This window comes from Gossypium hirsutum, chromosome A10, assembly GCF_007990345.1.
Source record: "Gossypium hirsutum isolate 1008001.06 chromosome A10, Gossypium_hirsutum_v2.1, whole genome shotgun sequence".
NCBI lineage: Eukaryota > Viridiplantae > Streptophyta > Magnoliopsida > Malvales > Malvaceae > Gossypium > Gossypium hirsutum.
This window is the reverse complement of record NC_053433.1, coordinates 114,559,836-114,577,934: the sequence shown is the minus strand read 5'-3', so window position 1 is coordinate 114,577,934 and position 18,099 is coordinate 114,559,836. Positions and strand designations below refer to the sequence as shown.

The 18,099-nt window shown below is 34.2% G+C and overlaps 1 protein-coding gene across 1 annotated transcript; it reads right to left on the bottom strand.

Moving 5' to 3' along the window:
- Positions 1-1,532: 1,532 nt before the first annotated feature.
- LOC107942492 (probable disease resistance protein At4g27220) lies at positions 1,533-3,855 on the bottom strand. Its single transcript, XM_016876164.1, has 4 exons — positions 3,083-3,855; positions 2,799-2,985; positions 1,738-2,022; positions 1,533-1,625 (listed from the first exon to the last, which is right to left on the bottom strand). The coding sequence occupies exons 1-4, from the start codon at positions 3,853-3,855 to the stop codon at positions 1,533-1,535; spliced, it is 1,338 nt and encodes a 445-aa protein (XP_016731653.1).
- Positions 3,856-18,099: the final 14,244 nt, after the last annotated feature.

Here is an 18,099-nt window from a genome sequence, read left to right as displayed (position 1 = left end):
TCTCTTTGCTACTCGAAAATGATGGACATTACAACAATGCATAAACCTTGATAACATACTCACAGCAAACAAGATATCTGGCCTAGTTGCTGTCAAATATAACAAGCAGCCAACTAGGCTCCTGTAGGTAGACTCATTGACTGGTTCATGATCTCTTTGGCTTGACAGCTTCATTCCAACAGCAATAGAAGTGCTCGTTGGCTTACAATTCTCCATTGAGAACTTGGACAAAACCTTCAAGGCAAATGTTCTCTGTCCCAAGAAGATTTTTCCTTCTGTTAAGTGCACCTCCATTCCCAAAAAGTATGTCATTAGCCCCAAGTCAGACATTTCAAACATGTCATTCATTTTGGCTTTGAATTCAGCCAATATGTCTTGATCTCCTCCAGTTACCAAAAGGTCATCGACATAGAGGGATACAATAAGCTGTATTTCAGCTTCATTCTTCTTGACATATAGTGTTGGCTCACTAACACTTCTATTAAATCCCAAACTGACTAAGTAACTGTCAATTCGAGCATACCAGGCTCTAGGAGCCTGTTTCAGGCCATATAATGCCTTCTTAAGCCTGTACACCATTTGTTCTTTGCTAGACACAACGAAGCCTTGAGGCTGATCAATGTAGATCTCTTCTTCAAGGAAGCCATTTAGGAATGCAGACTTCACATCAAGCTGGTGGATTTTCCATTGCATCTGAGCTGCCAAGGCAATCAGCAATCTAATGGTGTTTAGCCTGGCCACTGGTGCAAATGTTTCCAGGTAGTCCAGGCCATATTTCTGGCTGAATCCTTTGACTACAAGCCTTGCCTTCAGTTTGTTCAAGCTCCCATCAGCATTTTGCTTGGCTCGATAGACCCACTTTACTCCAATAATCTTCCTCTTGGCTGGTCTAGGAACCAATTCCCATGTCTGGTTCTTCTCAATCATGGCAATTTCATCAACCATAGCCTGTTTCCAGCCTTCATCAGCTTCAGCTTCTTCAAAACTGCATGGCTCCACTATGGCAACTTGAGCTCTTTCATAAATTTCAGCCAAAGGTCTATTACCTCTGACTGGCATGTCATCGATGTCCATTTCAGGACTAATTTGATTAGGTTCAGCATGACCAATCATTAGCTCTTCAGAAACAGCCTCTGGCTCATTCTTCTCCCAATTTCAGCATCCTTTTTCATCGAAGATCACATCTCTGCTTACTTGAATTTTGTTTGTTAAAGGGTCCAAAATCCTATAACCCTTCTTGACCATACTATACCAGGTTAAAATACCAGGAATAGCTCTTTTGGACAACTTATCCCTCTTTACAGCTGGTATTTGGTTGTAACATAGGCAACCAAAGACTTTCATATGAGCCACTGATGGCTTGAACCCGAACCATGCCTCAAAAGGTGTCTTGTGAGCAAGTGCTTTGGTTGGAAGCCTATTCTGAATGTAGACAGCAGTATTGACAGCTTCAGCCCACATGGTTTTGGGTAAATTCTTCTCAAACAATAAACATCTGGCCATATCCATCAAGCTCCTATTCTTCCTTTCACTTACACCATTTTGTTGAGGTGTGCAAGTGTTGGTGAGCTGGTGTCTAATGCCAACTTCATCACAAAAGGTATTAAACCCGGATGAAGTATACTCTATTCCATTATCATGATAGAGTTAGGTCAAATAATGCAGGCAAAAAAATAAATAAATAAATGACAAATCAATAGAATTATATAAGAGCATAAGAATAATGAAATAAATTACCTTCTCACTGAAGAGAGAGTGCATGTCGGACTGATTACTACTCTGACTAATGAATGCTCTTAACTTGGGGCAACGCTCAATCGTTAGCTCTTTCAACAATGGGAAATCAATATTGTGGTTTCCTGAGTTGAAGAAGATGAGGTTTGGAAGACCTTTTATATGCAAGGTGTCTAATCGATGGAAACAAATCACATCTTTCCTTTTTTCTTCAATTTCCTCTGCAAGTATTATGTCCCTCAAGCCCTCACAACCCTCTATCTTAAGCATTGGAGCTACACCAGACTTCTAGCGAGAGAGGGTGATAACAGATACTCCAACTTACCGCATCCTTTGATGATCAATCTCCTCAAATTCGTAATCCAATGACATGTCTGGTTGTGCCAAATTATTTTGGTGTTAATGGAACACAATTGCTAGCTTTCCAAGTGATGGAAAACAAATTGCACATATTTACACAATTCTTTTTCTTCTTAAAAATCTAAAATGAAGAGAAAGGGAAAGTATATAACATAATTTAGAAATATGATTTCTGATTTTAAAGACAAATTTAGTTCGAATTGTGGGTTTCAATTTCATTCAGAATTAAAAATATATATATTTGCTGGGTTTAAATTTTGAGCTCTGAAAACCATTACACAATATTGAAGTATTACTAAACAGTGGCATATAAATAAAAGTTGTATAAGAAAATATGAATAAAGCCAAATAAATACCTGTTTACTGAAAAGAGCTAAGGGCTTAGTGAAACACCTTTCGTCTTGAGAGAAAAAGCTAATTAGTTGCGGTAGATTTTCAAGTGTGATAGAACATAATTTAGAAACCCCAATTTTGTTCATTATGATATATTGGACTTGCATAACATTTTTGACATAAAGTCTCTTTAAATATGGAAAATCTTCCCCATTATTTAACTCCACAAGTAGATTCTTGATGCCTTCAAGTTCCTCTAGGTACAAATTTTCGGTCTTTATCAGCAACATTTTCACCCCATTGTCCAAACAAATGTTTGTACATAACTTAAGCTTCAATGTTCTCAAACATTCATGATTTTTGAACCATACAGAGTTATAATCACCAACGAAAACTCTGAATCTGTCCAATGTCTCAACAAACTGATGCTTTGGAATCATTTGGACATCAGGAATATGAGCAGATAAAGTAGTTAGACAAGACAAATTGTTTAATTCATCAAGGCATGCATTTTTCCTCTCATTTTCAACTACTCCTTCCTTTTCCCATTCAACAAAGCTTCCAACCATATATAGTTCTTTTTAACTTAGACAAACCTGATAAGACATTTGGTGGGATGATTTTGAGTTCTCTACACCAACTCAAATCTAACAACCTTAATTGACTCAATTGTGCCATCTCCTTAGGTAGTTCTTTGATACCTGAGTGAGAAAGGTCGAGTACCTCTAAACTCTTTAGCTCTCTAAGGATGGATAAGTCATCAACTGCACATTTTTTTAGACACAACATGCGAAGGTCTGTGAGTTGACTAATTGATTCAGGTATGAATGGAAATTGCATTCCTAAAAAATCCAAGACTCTGAGACCTTCAGTTTGTTTGAAGAAATTGGGAGGAATTTTAACTGCGCCATCATAGGCCATATGGAAAAAGGAAAGACCTAAACACTCCATCTCCTTAGGAAGCTCAGCTATAATCTGAGGACAAGCTAAGCTGATCACACTCCACCCTTTCATTTTCTCCTTATCGTACAACTCATTTGGAACATGATCTCTCAAAACAAGCATACGATAGTCCTTCAATGCAATAGCTAAAGCAGCATCCCGAACAACATCATGGATATCAAAGCGCCAATCATTATCACTATCAAGCAGCAAGGCAGACGCTTTGAGATTAGCCACAACCGTCAATACTTTATTCCTAGCTTCTTTCATAGTGTTGACAGCATTAAATAAACCCAAACCTAGAGTATATCTTACCAAGTCCTTAACGCGACCATTATGGCCTATTACACTGCAAAGCAAGAAAGTCAGCTTAACTTCCTCGCTTTCTAAATAATTAAAACTCCATTCTATAGCTGAATATGCCGCAGTTATCCCCGTGAAGTTGCTTGACGAAAGCTCTCCAGTTCTCGTAAAGCATTCTTCCATTCAAACAATCTTTTGTTTCTCAAAGCCCCTGCGACTTTCGCAATGGCTATCGGTAATCCTGCACATTTTTTGGCTACCTCCATAGATATAGGCTTCAAATTGCAACTTTCAACATAGTCGCCAGCCATCTTCTTGAAAAGGCCCCAGGCTTCCTTTTCATTTAAAAACCCAATGGGAAAATTTTTCTAAGCATCCATCCCATTGAATAAAACATTGAGCTCTCTAGAAGTTAACAGCAACTTGCATCCCTTGTGTGTTGTTCCAATAGGGTCAGAAGCGTGTAAATTATTGTACTAAAAAATCACACAAAGTTCAATTCCCAGGGAAGAGAGGTGGATCACAAGGATCTCTTAAATACCAAGTCTTTCCTTAGTCAGAATATTCCTTCTAACGTAATTTAATAGCACAATTAAATACTACTATTATACCCTCAAATATTGAAAGAAAAATAGGACAAAAAGAACATAAGAGTTTTAACGAGGTTCGGTAAATTATACCTACGTCCTCGGGCACTAACACCAGATGATAACTTTACTATCTCCAAAATATTACAAACAAATAGAATTCCTTAAGAATTCTCAAATGGGAGAAGAGAGAAAACTAAGAGAGAAAGATTGGTTGGGATGGTTGAAATGAAAAATGAAAAGGCCTATTTATAGTTGAAGTTCAGGGACTAACTTGCAAATGGCCTAAAAAATTAGGGACCAAAATTGCAATTATCCCATTCAACTTTTCAACATTCGGTGCAACTTGCTCAACCTTTTTAACAAGTTGCTTCCTACCTTTGTTGACCTTTCAACAATCTCCACCTTGAAGATTTGATTAGGATAATCACATCTTCACACACTTCCTTCAACTCCCCAAATTCGATAAAGTTATCTTTTGTAGTACCTCTAAATGCGCTCTCGAGCGCCATACACCTGTAGGTGCTCAAATTCTCAGGATGTTAATCAAGTTCAAACAATGATTAAACTTGATTGTTGTTACCACTTTGGTCATCATATCTGCGGGATTATCTGCTGTCGGAATCTTCTGAAGTAGAATTTTTCCTTTTTCAAATACTTCCCGCACAAAGTGATATCTTACGTCGATATGCTTGGTTCTTGAATGATAGACTTGATTTTTCGCTAAATGAATAGCACTCTGACTGTCACAATATAGACTAATATGACTTTGAACAACTCCCAAGTCTTTCAATAATCCATTAAGCCAAATAGCCTCCTTAACAGCTTCTGTAACTGCCATATATTCTGCCTCTGTAGTAGACACAGCTACTGTAGACTGTAAGGTAGACTTCCAACTCACTGGGGCTTTCGCAAGAGTAAACAGATACCCCGTAGTTGAACGACGTTTATCTAAATCACCAGCAAAGTCGGAATCAACATATCTAACTACAAACTGACCAAGTGCTTCATCCTATTCAAAAATTAAACCAACATCTACGGTTTTTCGAAGATACCGTAGAATCCATTTCACAGCTTGCCAATGTCCTTTTCCAGGATCATGCATATACCTGCTCACAACTCCAACAGCTTGTGAAATGTCAGGCCTCGTACACACCATCGCATACATCAAACTCCCAACTGCATTAGCATATGGGACTTTCGCCATATATTCTCTTTCATCTTCAGTCTTCGGAGATAATTGAGCACTAAGTTTCAAATGAGAAGCAAGTGGGGTACTTACATGTTTTGTGTTTTCATTTACACCAAAACATTGTAATACCTTTTTCAAATATTGCTTCTGATTTAAACAGAGCTTGCCTCTCGGTCTATCTCTACTTATCTCCATGCCGAGAATCTTCTTGGCCTCACCTAGATCTTTCATCTCGAACTCTTGATTCAACTGAGCCTTCAGCTTATCTATCTCATTTTGGCTCTTCGAAGCGATTAACATATCATCAACATACAAGAGTAGATAAATGAAAGATCCGTCATGCAGCTTCTGCAAATATACACAATTGTCATATTTGCTTCTTGTGTACTTCTGCCTTCTCATAAAGCTATCAAATCGCTTGTACCACTGCCTCGGGGATTGCTTCAATCCATATAGCGATTTGTTCAGCTTACAAACCCAATTTCTACCACCAGCATCTGTGTATCCTTCGGGCTGAGTCATATAGATCTCCTCTTCTAACTCACCATGCAAGAAAGCCGTCTTAACATCAAGTTGAGCTAGCTCCAAATTCAACTGTGCTACCAAGGCCAACAAAATTCTAATGGAGGAATGCTTCACAACAGGGGAAAATACATCATTGTAGTCAATTCCCTCCTTTTGAGCGTAGCCTTTAGCTACCAATCTTGCCTTGTAGCGAATATCCTTCTTGCTAGGAGATCCATCTTTCTTTGCGAATACCCACTTGCATCCGATTGCCCTTTTACCTTTCGGTAATTGCGCCAACTCCCAAGTATTGTTCTTCCGGAGAGACTGCATTTCTTTATCCATGGCACTTTACCATTTATCACTTTCTAAGCTTTGCATTGCTTCTTGATAAGTGATAGGAATATCATCAACAACGGGAAGGGCGTAGGCCACCATATCAGTAAATCGAGCAGGTTTACGAATTTCTCTCCGTGGCCTTGCAACTGCAACTGGTTCTGGTGTACTTAGTGGTTCTTGGGTCAGAACCTCTTCAACCTCTAATTCCTCCATTGTGGCTGAAGAATTAGACTTATTAACTGGGCAAATCCCCATCTGCTCAAACTCCACCTGTTTTGGAGTACACTCCACCTGCTGTGGAGTATTGCTCGTCTGAATATCTTTATCTGCTACCTTTTTCAATGTGGCAGATTCATCAAAGGTAACATCTCTACTACAGATCATTTTCTTTGTGCTTAAGCACCAAAGACGAAATCCCTTCACTCCAGAAGTGATTCCCATAAAGAGAGCTTTCTTTGCCCTCGGATCTAACTTTGACTCCTTCACATGGTAATATGCAGTGGATCCAAACACATGTAAGGAATCATAATCTGTAGCCGGTTTTCCAGACCATACCTCCATAGGAGTTTTTCTTTCTAATGCAGATGATGGCAAACGATTAACAAGATGGCCATCGTATGTCACAGCCTCAGCCCAAAATTGCTTGCCCAACCCAGCATTGGACAACATACATCGAACTTTCTCTAGTAATGTTCGATTCATACGCTCTGCCAATCCATTCTGCTGTGGTGTATCCCTAACCGTGAAGTGTCGAACAATACCATACTCTTGGCACACATCGAAGAACGGATCACTTTTATATTCCCCTCCATTGTCCGTCCTAAGCCGCTTGATTTTCTTGCCAGTCTGGTTTTCAATCATAGTTTTCCATTTAAGAAAAACTCTAAGCACTTCATCCTTAGTTCTCATGGTATACACCCAAACTCTTCTGGAAAAGTCATCAACAAAAGTAACAAAGTAGTATTTTCCTCCCAATGAAGGTGTCTTGGAAGGCCCCCACACATCTGAGTGAACATATTCCAAAATACCTTTTGTATTATGGATAGCAGTACCGAATTTCAATCTCTTTTGCTTTCCCAGAACACAATGCTCACAAAATTTTAATTTGTAAGCATTTGCACCTTTCAACAATCCTTGCTTTGCCAGAATTTGTAAGGATTTTTCGCTGGCATGTCCCAACTTCATATGCCACAACTGTATTGAGTCCAATTCTTTGTTGCCGGAAGCTGCAGCGACTGCTCCAATAACTGTACTACCTTGGTAGTAATACAAGTTATTTTTCCTGATGCCCTTCAATATCACAAGTGCGCCAGATGTCACTTTCAAAACCCCATCTCTCATAGTAACAACTGAACCATTGGATTCCAAGGCTCCCAATGAGATGAGATTTTTCTTCAAACTGGGCACGTACCGAACATCAGTCAGAACTCTGGTTGATCCATCTTTATTCTTTAATTGGATTGAACCTATCCCAATAGTTTTACAGGCATTGTCATTGCCCATATAAACAACTCCTCCATTTAGTTCTACTAAATCAGAGAACCACTCTCGGTTAGGGGACATATGATAGGTACAACCCGAATCCAATATCCACTCATCTGAATGGAACGACGATGATGATGCAACCAGTGATAGTTCAGAGTCACTAGTATCATGCTTAGCAACACAAGCATCTACAGCAGCTTTTCCCTTATTCTTCAGCTTTGGACAATTTTTCTTCCAGTGGCCTTTCTCATGACAAAAAGCACATTCATCTTTCCCGAGTCTGGACTTTGACTTTGATCTCCCCTTTTGAGTTTTCTTCTGAGTGTATGAACGACCTCGGACTACTAAAGCTTCTGTATCTCTGATTGAGTTTTTCTGTTTGTCCTTCTTTCTCTGTTCATAACTGTATAAGGCCGCACAGACTTCGCTTAGAGATATATCACTCCTGCCATGAAGTAGAATAGTTTCTAGGAACTCAAACTCCTCAGGAAGTGACCCCAACAGCATCAAAGCCAAATCTTCATCTTTGAATGTCTCATCCATATTCAGCAAATCAGTGACTAACTGATTAAATTTGGTGATGTGATCATTCATTGTGGTACTTGGGATGTATGTGAAGCGAAACAGTCTTTTCTTCAAGTGGAGCTTATTTTGACTGTTTTTCTTCAAAAATTTTTCTTCAAGTGCCACCCACAACTTATTTGCAGAAGTCTCCTTTGAAAAAGCATACCTCTGCTCTCGAGAAAGGCATGATCGAATTGTGCCACATGCCAACCGATTGATCGCCTTCCAATCTTTCTCCTGTACATCATCTGGTTTCTCTTCATCAATGGCAATGTCTAGACCCTGCTGAAAAAGGGCATCTAGAACCTCACTTTGCCACATACCAAAATGGCCCGTGCCATCAAAGATCTCCACGGCCAATCTTGCATTTGCAATTGTCGGTCTTGTCCACATGGACGATGTTGAAGCTCCTACACCGACTGTTTTCTCCATAATCTTTCAATATACCTAAGGAAATCTTTTCTGATGTGGAAGATCAGTTTAAACTGCAACCACAGAGCATACTACGATTAACCTTCGGCTCTTGATACCACTTGTTGTTCCAATAGGGTCGGAAGCGTGTAAATTATTGTACTAAAAAATCACACAAAGTTCAATTCCCAGGGAAGAGAGGTGGATCACAAGGATCTCTTAAATACCAAGTCTTTCCTTAGTCAGAATATTCCTTCTAACGTAATTTAATAGCACAATTAAATACTACTATTATACCCTCAAATATTGAAAGAAAAATAGGATAAAAAGAACATAAGAGTTTTAACGAGGTTCGGTAAATTATACCTACGTCCTCGGGCACTAACACCAGATGATAACTTTACTATCTCCAAAATATTACAAACAAATAGAATTCCTTAAGAATTCTCAAATGGGAGAAGAGAGAAAACTAAGAGAGAAAGATTGGTTGGGATGGTTGAAATGAAAAATGAAAAGGCCTATTTATAGTTGAAGTTCAGGGACTAACTTGCAAATGGCCTAAAAAATTAGGGACCAAAATTGCAATTATCTCATTCAACTTTTCAACATTCGGTGCAACTTGCTCAACCTTTTTAACAAGTTGCTTCCTACCTTTGTTGACCTTTCAACATTGTGTTCATCTCCAAAAGGAATCCCTACTTCCTCAATATCAACCTTCCCCTAGATGTCATCGAAGACAGCCAGAACCCTCTCCTCTTTCTTCAATCTTTCTCGTAGTCGATGTGCCTTCACATTGGTACTCTGTTCCTCAAATTTCAAGCCCAATAATTCCGCAATTTGGTTCTGAATTTTCTCAATGTCAATGACTTGAGTTACGGTTGCTATGACAACCGAATCAAACAACTTGCCCTCGACCTTTCTAACGATTTCTTTGACCAGCGTTGTTTTCCTGATCCCACCCATACCATGCACCCCAATAACGCTGACGCTATCATCTTTTAGTGCCTCTATTATTCCATTCAAAATCGACGTTCTTGACTCGAATTCCTGGTAACCTTTAACTGGTGCAACCACAATACCTTGCGGAGCTGCAAGATTTGAAACCCTTTCAAACTTGCCATGTTCAAGTAGCTCGGCAACAGCCTTTGCCTCCTCTTCAGCTTTCAGGCTAAGCTTGTAACGAGTCCAAAAATTAGGACACAAACCAATGCAACACTTTTTCGTTACTTTTTCTTCATCTTGCATCACTTTCTCTGCTAGTTCAGGGATCTTTTTGTCAACTGCAGACAGCCATTTGTCAACATCACCTTCGATCTCTTCACCGTTTCATTTAGCTGCATCAACAGAATGTTGCACTCTGTCCCTTGTATCTTTCAGCCTCTCAGCTCAGCCCTTGAGGGTCTCAACATTTTGCAGATAATTGGAAAGGTATATGAATTGGCTTTTGATAGGAGAGATCGTATACTCTACAGCGTTAGCGACAATAGAGCCAACGATGGCAGTAACAAACTCCATTGAGACAACAAACTGAGTAACCAAAGCGACAACAAAGACCAAAACAAAATTAGAAGACAAAGTTAGAATAAAAATGAGCAAGAAGTAAAGCTTCTGTAAACCAAGAAGTAAGACTAAATCAACCAAGATGAAAGCAGATGGCGTACCTTTCTAATATACAAGAGAAGGATTCAGCAATTAGTTCTCCCTGTTACGAACGAGCGAAACGATAATTTTCCTACTATTTTAAATTTTTTTTCTTAACTGAGTAATGCCAGAGGTAATTTGAGTAAGAAAGTTTGAAATGTATTTGGTGCATACAGCTAAAATGTTTCCTGCTTTATCAATTGATGGAATTATTGTAGCATAAATTATTTGATGTTGACTAAAGAGAGGCCAATTATTTGACTTTCCATTCTATTGTATTGTAGCATAAAAAAGAGCATTTCCTGCTGTTGGAAAAATATTAACCATTTGATAAAAAGCAGTTTATCTAAATCATTGAGAAGAAATGCAACTTATAATTCAAAAAAAAAAACTTAATTAAATTATTTAATATATGAACATGAAATGATTCAAAGAAAAAGAAATACTTAAAATTATGAAAAACTTCTACGCTATGAGTTTTTACTCTTTAAATTAGGTGATTGATTACGAAGTAGATTTGATCATGAGCTGAACCATCTTTTTAGGCTTGAAGACTTATCTAAAAAATGAAGAGTTTTGGACAGAAATATAAGTTTGAAAAATGAGCTTGGACTAAAAATATGACTCGTTTTCTAAATGGGTCAGATCTTGAGTAAGATTTTTTTACTTGGGCTCGGACCGAATTTGACTCTTTCTTTTTATTGCTTATATAAAAATAATAATCTAAAAGAATTTATTATGGACCGGGCCAAACCAAGATTAGGTTTTATCATTTTTTATTTAGATCGGGCTTGAGTAAAATTTTAAACTCATTTTTCAGGTTGGATAAAGCATAAGCCTAAAAAACGAGTTTAAAATTTTGAGTTTAAAATTTTGTATTCAAATCTACTACAAATCCTTGTTTTACAAAATAAATCGCACAACCTCCCAATAACTAGGGTTATAAATAAACCAAGCTTGAATGAACAAACCTCTGTTCATCTTCATTTATTTATTTTTAAGCTTGTTCATGTTCAATTTGTGTTCCTTAAGAATTTCAAATTTGTTGTTCATGTTCATTTATATAAAATTATGTGTGTTCATATTCGTTTGTTTAATGTTCACAAACAATGTTAATGAATAATAAACAAACAATAAATAAATATATACACACAAATATTATTTTAATATTTTTATAAGAAAATACCATTAATAAATAAACGAGTCATAAATGAGTCAATAAACAAGCTTGTTCGTGAACATAAACGAACCGAACAGACTTCTATTCATGTTTGTTCATTTATTAAACTAACAGAAAAATTCTGTCCATACTTGTTTATTTAGCTTAGCAAACGAACATAAACAAACATAAACGAACGTTACACGAATAATTCATCGAATGTTTTGGTCATTTACACCTCTATCAATAACCATATTGCATTATCTCGAAGATCTCAAACAGAAGTGCTTATACAGCTTTCCTAATAGTTGCCTCTTCTTATGCCTTTAAATTCATATTTTTATGCTTAATAGAGCATTTGGGAGCAAAAGAAGTGAAAAATTAGAGAAAACTAAAGCGTCAAAGCACGTTGAAGGAGCCACACGACCATGTGAAACATAAGGGCGTGTGGTAGGTATTGTCAATTTCAATGGATTATGCACCAAACAATAGAAGATCATGGTTTTTTAGGTTTTTTGGGATTCTTAAGGCATATATATGACAAAAATAAAGAGATAGGAAGGAGCAATCAAAGAATATTTAAGAAAACAACTCAAAAAAACACCATTGAAGTTAACTTTAAAGTAGATTTTCGTCAAGATTAAAGATTCTCAATTGATTTCTTAGGAAGTTATCATGAGTTTCTTTATTTATTTTAGTTATATGATGTATTAGATGTTTCTATTTTCAAGCCTAAACTAATTTTCTAAATGCCTAGGGAGATGAACCCTATGATGGATTCTATCATTTGATTTTTATTTTACACAATAAATTATTAGTTTCTTGTACTCAATTGTGTGTACTTAATTCTTGGTTTGATATTTTTAAAATATTAATCCATGTTCGGAGTGCTTAAATCAGTGGCTGAATAGGAATCAGTGCTTTTTGGATAGTTGCTTGGAGACTCTGGAAGAATAGGAATCTGTTCATCTCCCAAAACATTAATTGGACGGCATATGAGATCATTAAAACCTCTCTCAGTTGGGCTCGACATTTTGAATCGTTTCTTGCCGAAGTCAAATCTACCGCAACCAAATATGGAGTTCATCATCACTTGGATGATAATTAGGTTCACCTTTTTTCTGATGGAGCAGGCGTTAGAGATTTAGGAAATGCCTCAGTGGGAGGTGTGATTAGAGACCGAAATGGCAATTGGATTTTGGGGTTCACTCACTATCTGGGTAGATGTTCACCTCTGGAGGCTGAACTTTGGGGCGTTCTTGATGGAGTCCTTATTTTATTAAGCAAGGGTTATAAAAAATTTTGGATTTAGACTAATAATCTTGAAGTGGTAAAGGCTTTGTCCAAGGAAATATTAGTGGATTCAGGCATTACTATGCTTAGAAGAATTAAGAGACTTTTGCATTCTGAAAGCCAATGGGAAATTAAGCATGTTAATAGGGAGTACAATTTAATCGCAGATCAATTGGCAAAGATCAGTCTTTCTTGGAAATCATCTCTCTAGCTTTTTGAAGTACCTCCTGATTCGGTGGACACTTTTATTCAACAAGATAAAGATTTTAGAATCTCTTAGGAGGTTTTAAGTTGTATTTTCGTTTATTTTTTACCAAAAAAAATAAACTCTGTTTAAGATTAGATCTTATATAATTGAGTGGAGTTGCATGCAATCTTAGAAATATGACGACATAAATCTACCTTATTAGAGTCAGATTTAATAGAGGAATCCATAGCACGAGTTAATGTGATAATAGAAGTTTTAACTAGAAATAAATTTTAAGTAATCACCCTGTAGTCAGTTGCTTTTATGTTCGAAAGATATATTAACATAATAATAAAAAATGAAATATAGGCAATTTTTTTCTTGAGAATTGTTTCGTTCCTTGGTTATTATTTGATTATTTGTGTGTTTTGTTCTTTGTCGCATTCGTTAGTTAATATAATTAGTTAGCTTTAATTTTAATCAATCATTCGAATTATTCGATTAAATAATAGAAAGAAAATAATTACTAGTACTTAAAATATTTGAAGAAACGATATTTTTGCTCCCCATAACTATACTATCAATTGATAGATACACTTACCTTAATCAAATTTTTAATTAATTTCGTGGTTTTACTTAAAATTGTTATAATTTTTTTGAATTTTTATGTAATTTTAAAAAGTACGCATCAAATTAAGGCTAAAAAATTTATTTGATCTTTTTATATTTGTCAGGTCAACAACACTAATGATAATTTTGAATGGAAAGATGATTTTAAATCTAAAATAACAGTAAGTAAAATCTTAAAATTAAAGTAGAAGGGCAAAATAGATTTAAACCATAAAAGAAGTCCGTTTTCATGATTACAACTGTCTGCCTAAGGTTATTCATTGGGACAAGTACGACGAGTATTTCAAAAGAGCAAGACCAAAGCAAGGAAAACAAAAGCAGATGCCGCACTTTTCGGCCATGAGCAATAATTTGAGAAAAACGACTTTAAAAAAGTAAGTTTTGTGGAAACAGCACAGAAATGACAAACCAACAGTATTTTTTAAGTTATATTCATTTGTTACAAGTATTATATTATTATAATATAAATTATACAATGAATTATAAAATAGAATCAAATTATTACAACATAATCAGGGGTAGAATCACAAAAATTTATTAGGAATGCCGAAATTAAATTATAATTTTTACGATAATAAAAATATAATTTCACTATTTTAATAATTTATATCTTTATAATTTTTAAAGAATTAAATAAAATTTTTATATTTTTAGGGGGTAAAGTATAATTTTACCTTTATTAATGATAACTTGTTTATTTTGCATAATTTACGTGTTCAACTCAACTTATTCTTGAATTAATCTCTACTAATTAGTGCATTTTGTATTTAAATATTGTCAAGAACAAAATTCGGGCACTTTAAATCAAAGACAAGTAAAGGAGTTAAATTGAAGCATAGGAAAGAGAAGAGGGACCAAATTGTAAATTCGGAACATTTGAGGGACTAGTCAAATTTTGACATTGTAAAGTCAAAATTAAAAAATTAAATCTATAATTATTTTGTGTAGTTAGTGGTAAGTTGAAAAAGCCTAAAATTAGTATATGAATTTTATATAAATAGGTGGGGTGGTGTACTTGAAAAAGTACATCTGACTTTGGCAATAGAATAGAAAATTAATTTATTTTTCTTTCTTGTTTTGAGTGAAAGTGTCTAGGCATTCCGACAACTTTTGTTTCCATTTCAATTTTTGGCTTAATTTTTTCTCAAGCTCTTCCCCTTTCATCTATCAACATTTTCATTCAAATCCACTTCTATAATCAACCAGAGTATGATTAGTTTCATGTTTCACTAAATTCTAATTTAGCTTTAGGCCGGTATTCTTTCCAGTCAACAATCGTGAGAAACGTATCCACTCCAAAAATCCTTCAAATCGGTATTCACCACCTTTTCGCAATATTAGGATTGACAAATTCATCTCTTAAAGTTAATTTGATTTCAATTCAAAATGCTCATTGGGTTAGAGTCGATTTGGCAAACAGTTGGGGGATGAGTTGGTTATGCTATATTCGGAATTATCGCGGTTAGATAATTGGCAATGGTTGGTTTGCAAGTCGTACTAGGATTAACTACGAGATGAAAAATTGGCGATCAAGAGATTCTCAGCTGCTATAACCAGCTTATTGTCTAGGGGAGGATCAAAAATCAGAATTCACCGTTTCTAGGGCTAAGGCTTATTATTTCTGTTATCAAAATTCAAATTTTATTTCTAATTTAATTTTTAATTCTGATTTACTTAATCGTTTATTATTGATGTCTCCATTGTTTCATTTTTAAACGTTTCAAAACTTCACTAATTTATTTTATCTTTTTTTTTGGCAAGTCATTTGGAGTTGTGGGCACGACTATCGCCATGATAAAAATTTTGTCCACAAAAAAAAACATGAAAATTGATCTAAATCACCAATTCCTGTGGACTCAACCTACTATTTTTTATTACTGTTTAGAGTATTTTTATTGTAAGAATTATTTTTATTTGTTGGTTTCGACACCCATCAATTAATTTAAATTTTTAAAAAAAAATTCACTTTAGGGGGGTCGGGGTCCTTGCCAGTCTCCCTAATTTCTCCCCTGAACTTAACAAGAATAAGAGTTGATATAATCAAAATTAAAGCCAATAAACTGGAGTAATTAAATTAAAACACACATATGATAATTACATACAATGAGATTAAAAAACCTACACGTATGAAGAGTACCTACAACTTCCGTCTTTGCCAACTAAGCAAAAGTGGTTTTTTTTTTCAGTTTTGAGAGAGAAATGACTTTAGGTTCAATTATATGAAGAGTAAATGACAGTTGCATCATTATTAATTTCATTGTTTTCTTAACAGCCGAATTTTTATATATTATAGAAATATAAATATTTAATATGTTTGTATTAAATGAAATAGGAGTGAATAAAATTTAATTCGATTTAAAAAAATAAAAATTAAAAATTAAATTTCAAGTTAATTAAATTGAATTAGTCGAGTTATTCAAATTATTCGAGTCAACTAGAATAACTCAATTCGAACTTCAATTTCAAGTCAAGATGAATTTCACAATTCTAACAATTCAAATAATAGATTGATGTAAATACCATTTTGGTCCCTGTCAACTTTGAAAATAAGCAAATTGGTCTCTCTCTCTCTCAACAAAAATTACAAAATAAATAAAAATAATTTTTAAATTTAAATTATTTATAAAAAAGTTCATAGTTTATATTTTTTTAAAATTATAAAAATTCTAAAAATATATAAAAAAATTAAATTTTAAAAATTTTCTAAAATAATAATTTTGGGACCTAATTATTGATTCAAGTTTATCATACTCTAGTATTTTTTTTATTATTATTTTGCTTTGAAATTTTTTTTCAAATATATATGGTTTCAAACTTAGATGCTCTAACATGAAATTAATCAATATTTTTGTTTGAGATGTTTAATTTTTTTAATTTAATTTGAACAATTTCACTCGATTCGACTCAACTTGAATTTTATTCCACTCGACTCTATTCGAAAAAAATTCAAATTGAGTTAAGATGATAAATAAGACTCGTAAACTCAATTAACTCTAAATTTTTCATTCGATTCGACACAATTCGATCGAATATTCACCCTTAAAATGGGATGAATTGGTGCAAATATATATTTGTTCTTAGGGAAATGCTGGTAATAAATATAAACAATTCATAAACAAAATAATTTTTTTCGAGAAACAAAATAAGTAATTAAATAAACGAATTATTAGGCATCCATGTATTAAATAAAGAAGATGTTTATTTTTTTCTCCTCTTGAAGGTTGAGTGAATGAGTTGATCCAATTGCATTAAAGTATTTTTATGTAAGGACGTCATTTGCCAAATTAATTTTTTTTTCTAAATAAACTATTTCTCGTATATATATATTGGACGAAGTATTTATTGGAGTGCTTAGAATCAAAGAAAGCACATAAGGAGTAAATCTAGGGGTTGGTAGGGCCCAACCTCTCTTAAAATAGAATATATTTTATTTTGATCTTTAAAATTTTTAAATTAATAAAAAAATTGTATTTTAGTCTTCATTAAAAATAATAAAATTTTGATTTAATCTTTTGAAATTTATATTTTTGTTATAACAAAAATTATAATTTAATTTTGGCCTTCTAAAAAGATTTTTTGGCTTCGCTCCTACATCACAACCAAAGTAGAAAAAGACATGATATAAGGAAGGATGTTTTCAAGGCTTAGATATCCGATCGCGAAGCTAAGGGCCAAGGCCTCAGCCTTCCTAAAATGAAAATTTTCTATTTATGCTCTTTATAATTTATAAAATTATAAATTAGTAATAATAAAATTATACTTTGCTCCCTTTTAAAATGATAAAAATTTAATTTAATCCTTTAAATATAAGGATATAGATTGTTAAAATGAGGAAATTACATTTTTACTATCGTAAAAATATACAATTTGATTCCGACCGTCCAAAATTTTTTCTAATTCCACCACTATAAATATTATCTTTGAGAGACGACGCTATTGATTAATTTGTTTGTATGTCATTAATAATTATAAAAAATGACATATATAAATATCTTTAATAACTTTTAAATTAATTATGACATATATAAATATCTTTAATAACTTTTAAATTAATTATTCATACAGTAGTTACATCTTGATCATTTTTAAAATTAAATACTCAAACGTTAATTAATTTTATTTTTATTGGTTGCATTTTAATTCAACAAAAACCAATTGGTCTTCATTCCACGTTCCGTAAGTCATAATAAAGTGTTCATAAATTTTTTTTTAAGGTATTTCTAGCAGAGCGAGTTTAGTAATTAATCTTCCGTATTTTATAGGCCCATTAAAGATAGATATTAGTCACAAGTTTTAAAGTTGCTCCATACCCATGGTGAGAATTGAACCCTCGACCACTAAACTTTAAATTATTTCATATATATTTTTGATTAAATTATTTACTTAAACTTTAAATCATTTCCATAAGTTTATGTACTTTTTACCTTGTAGGTGT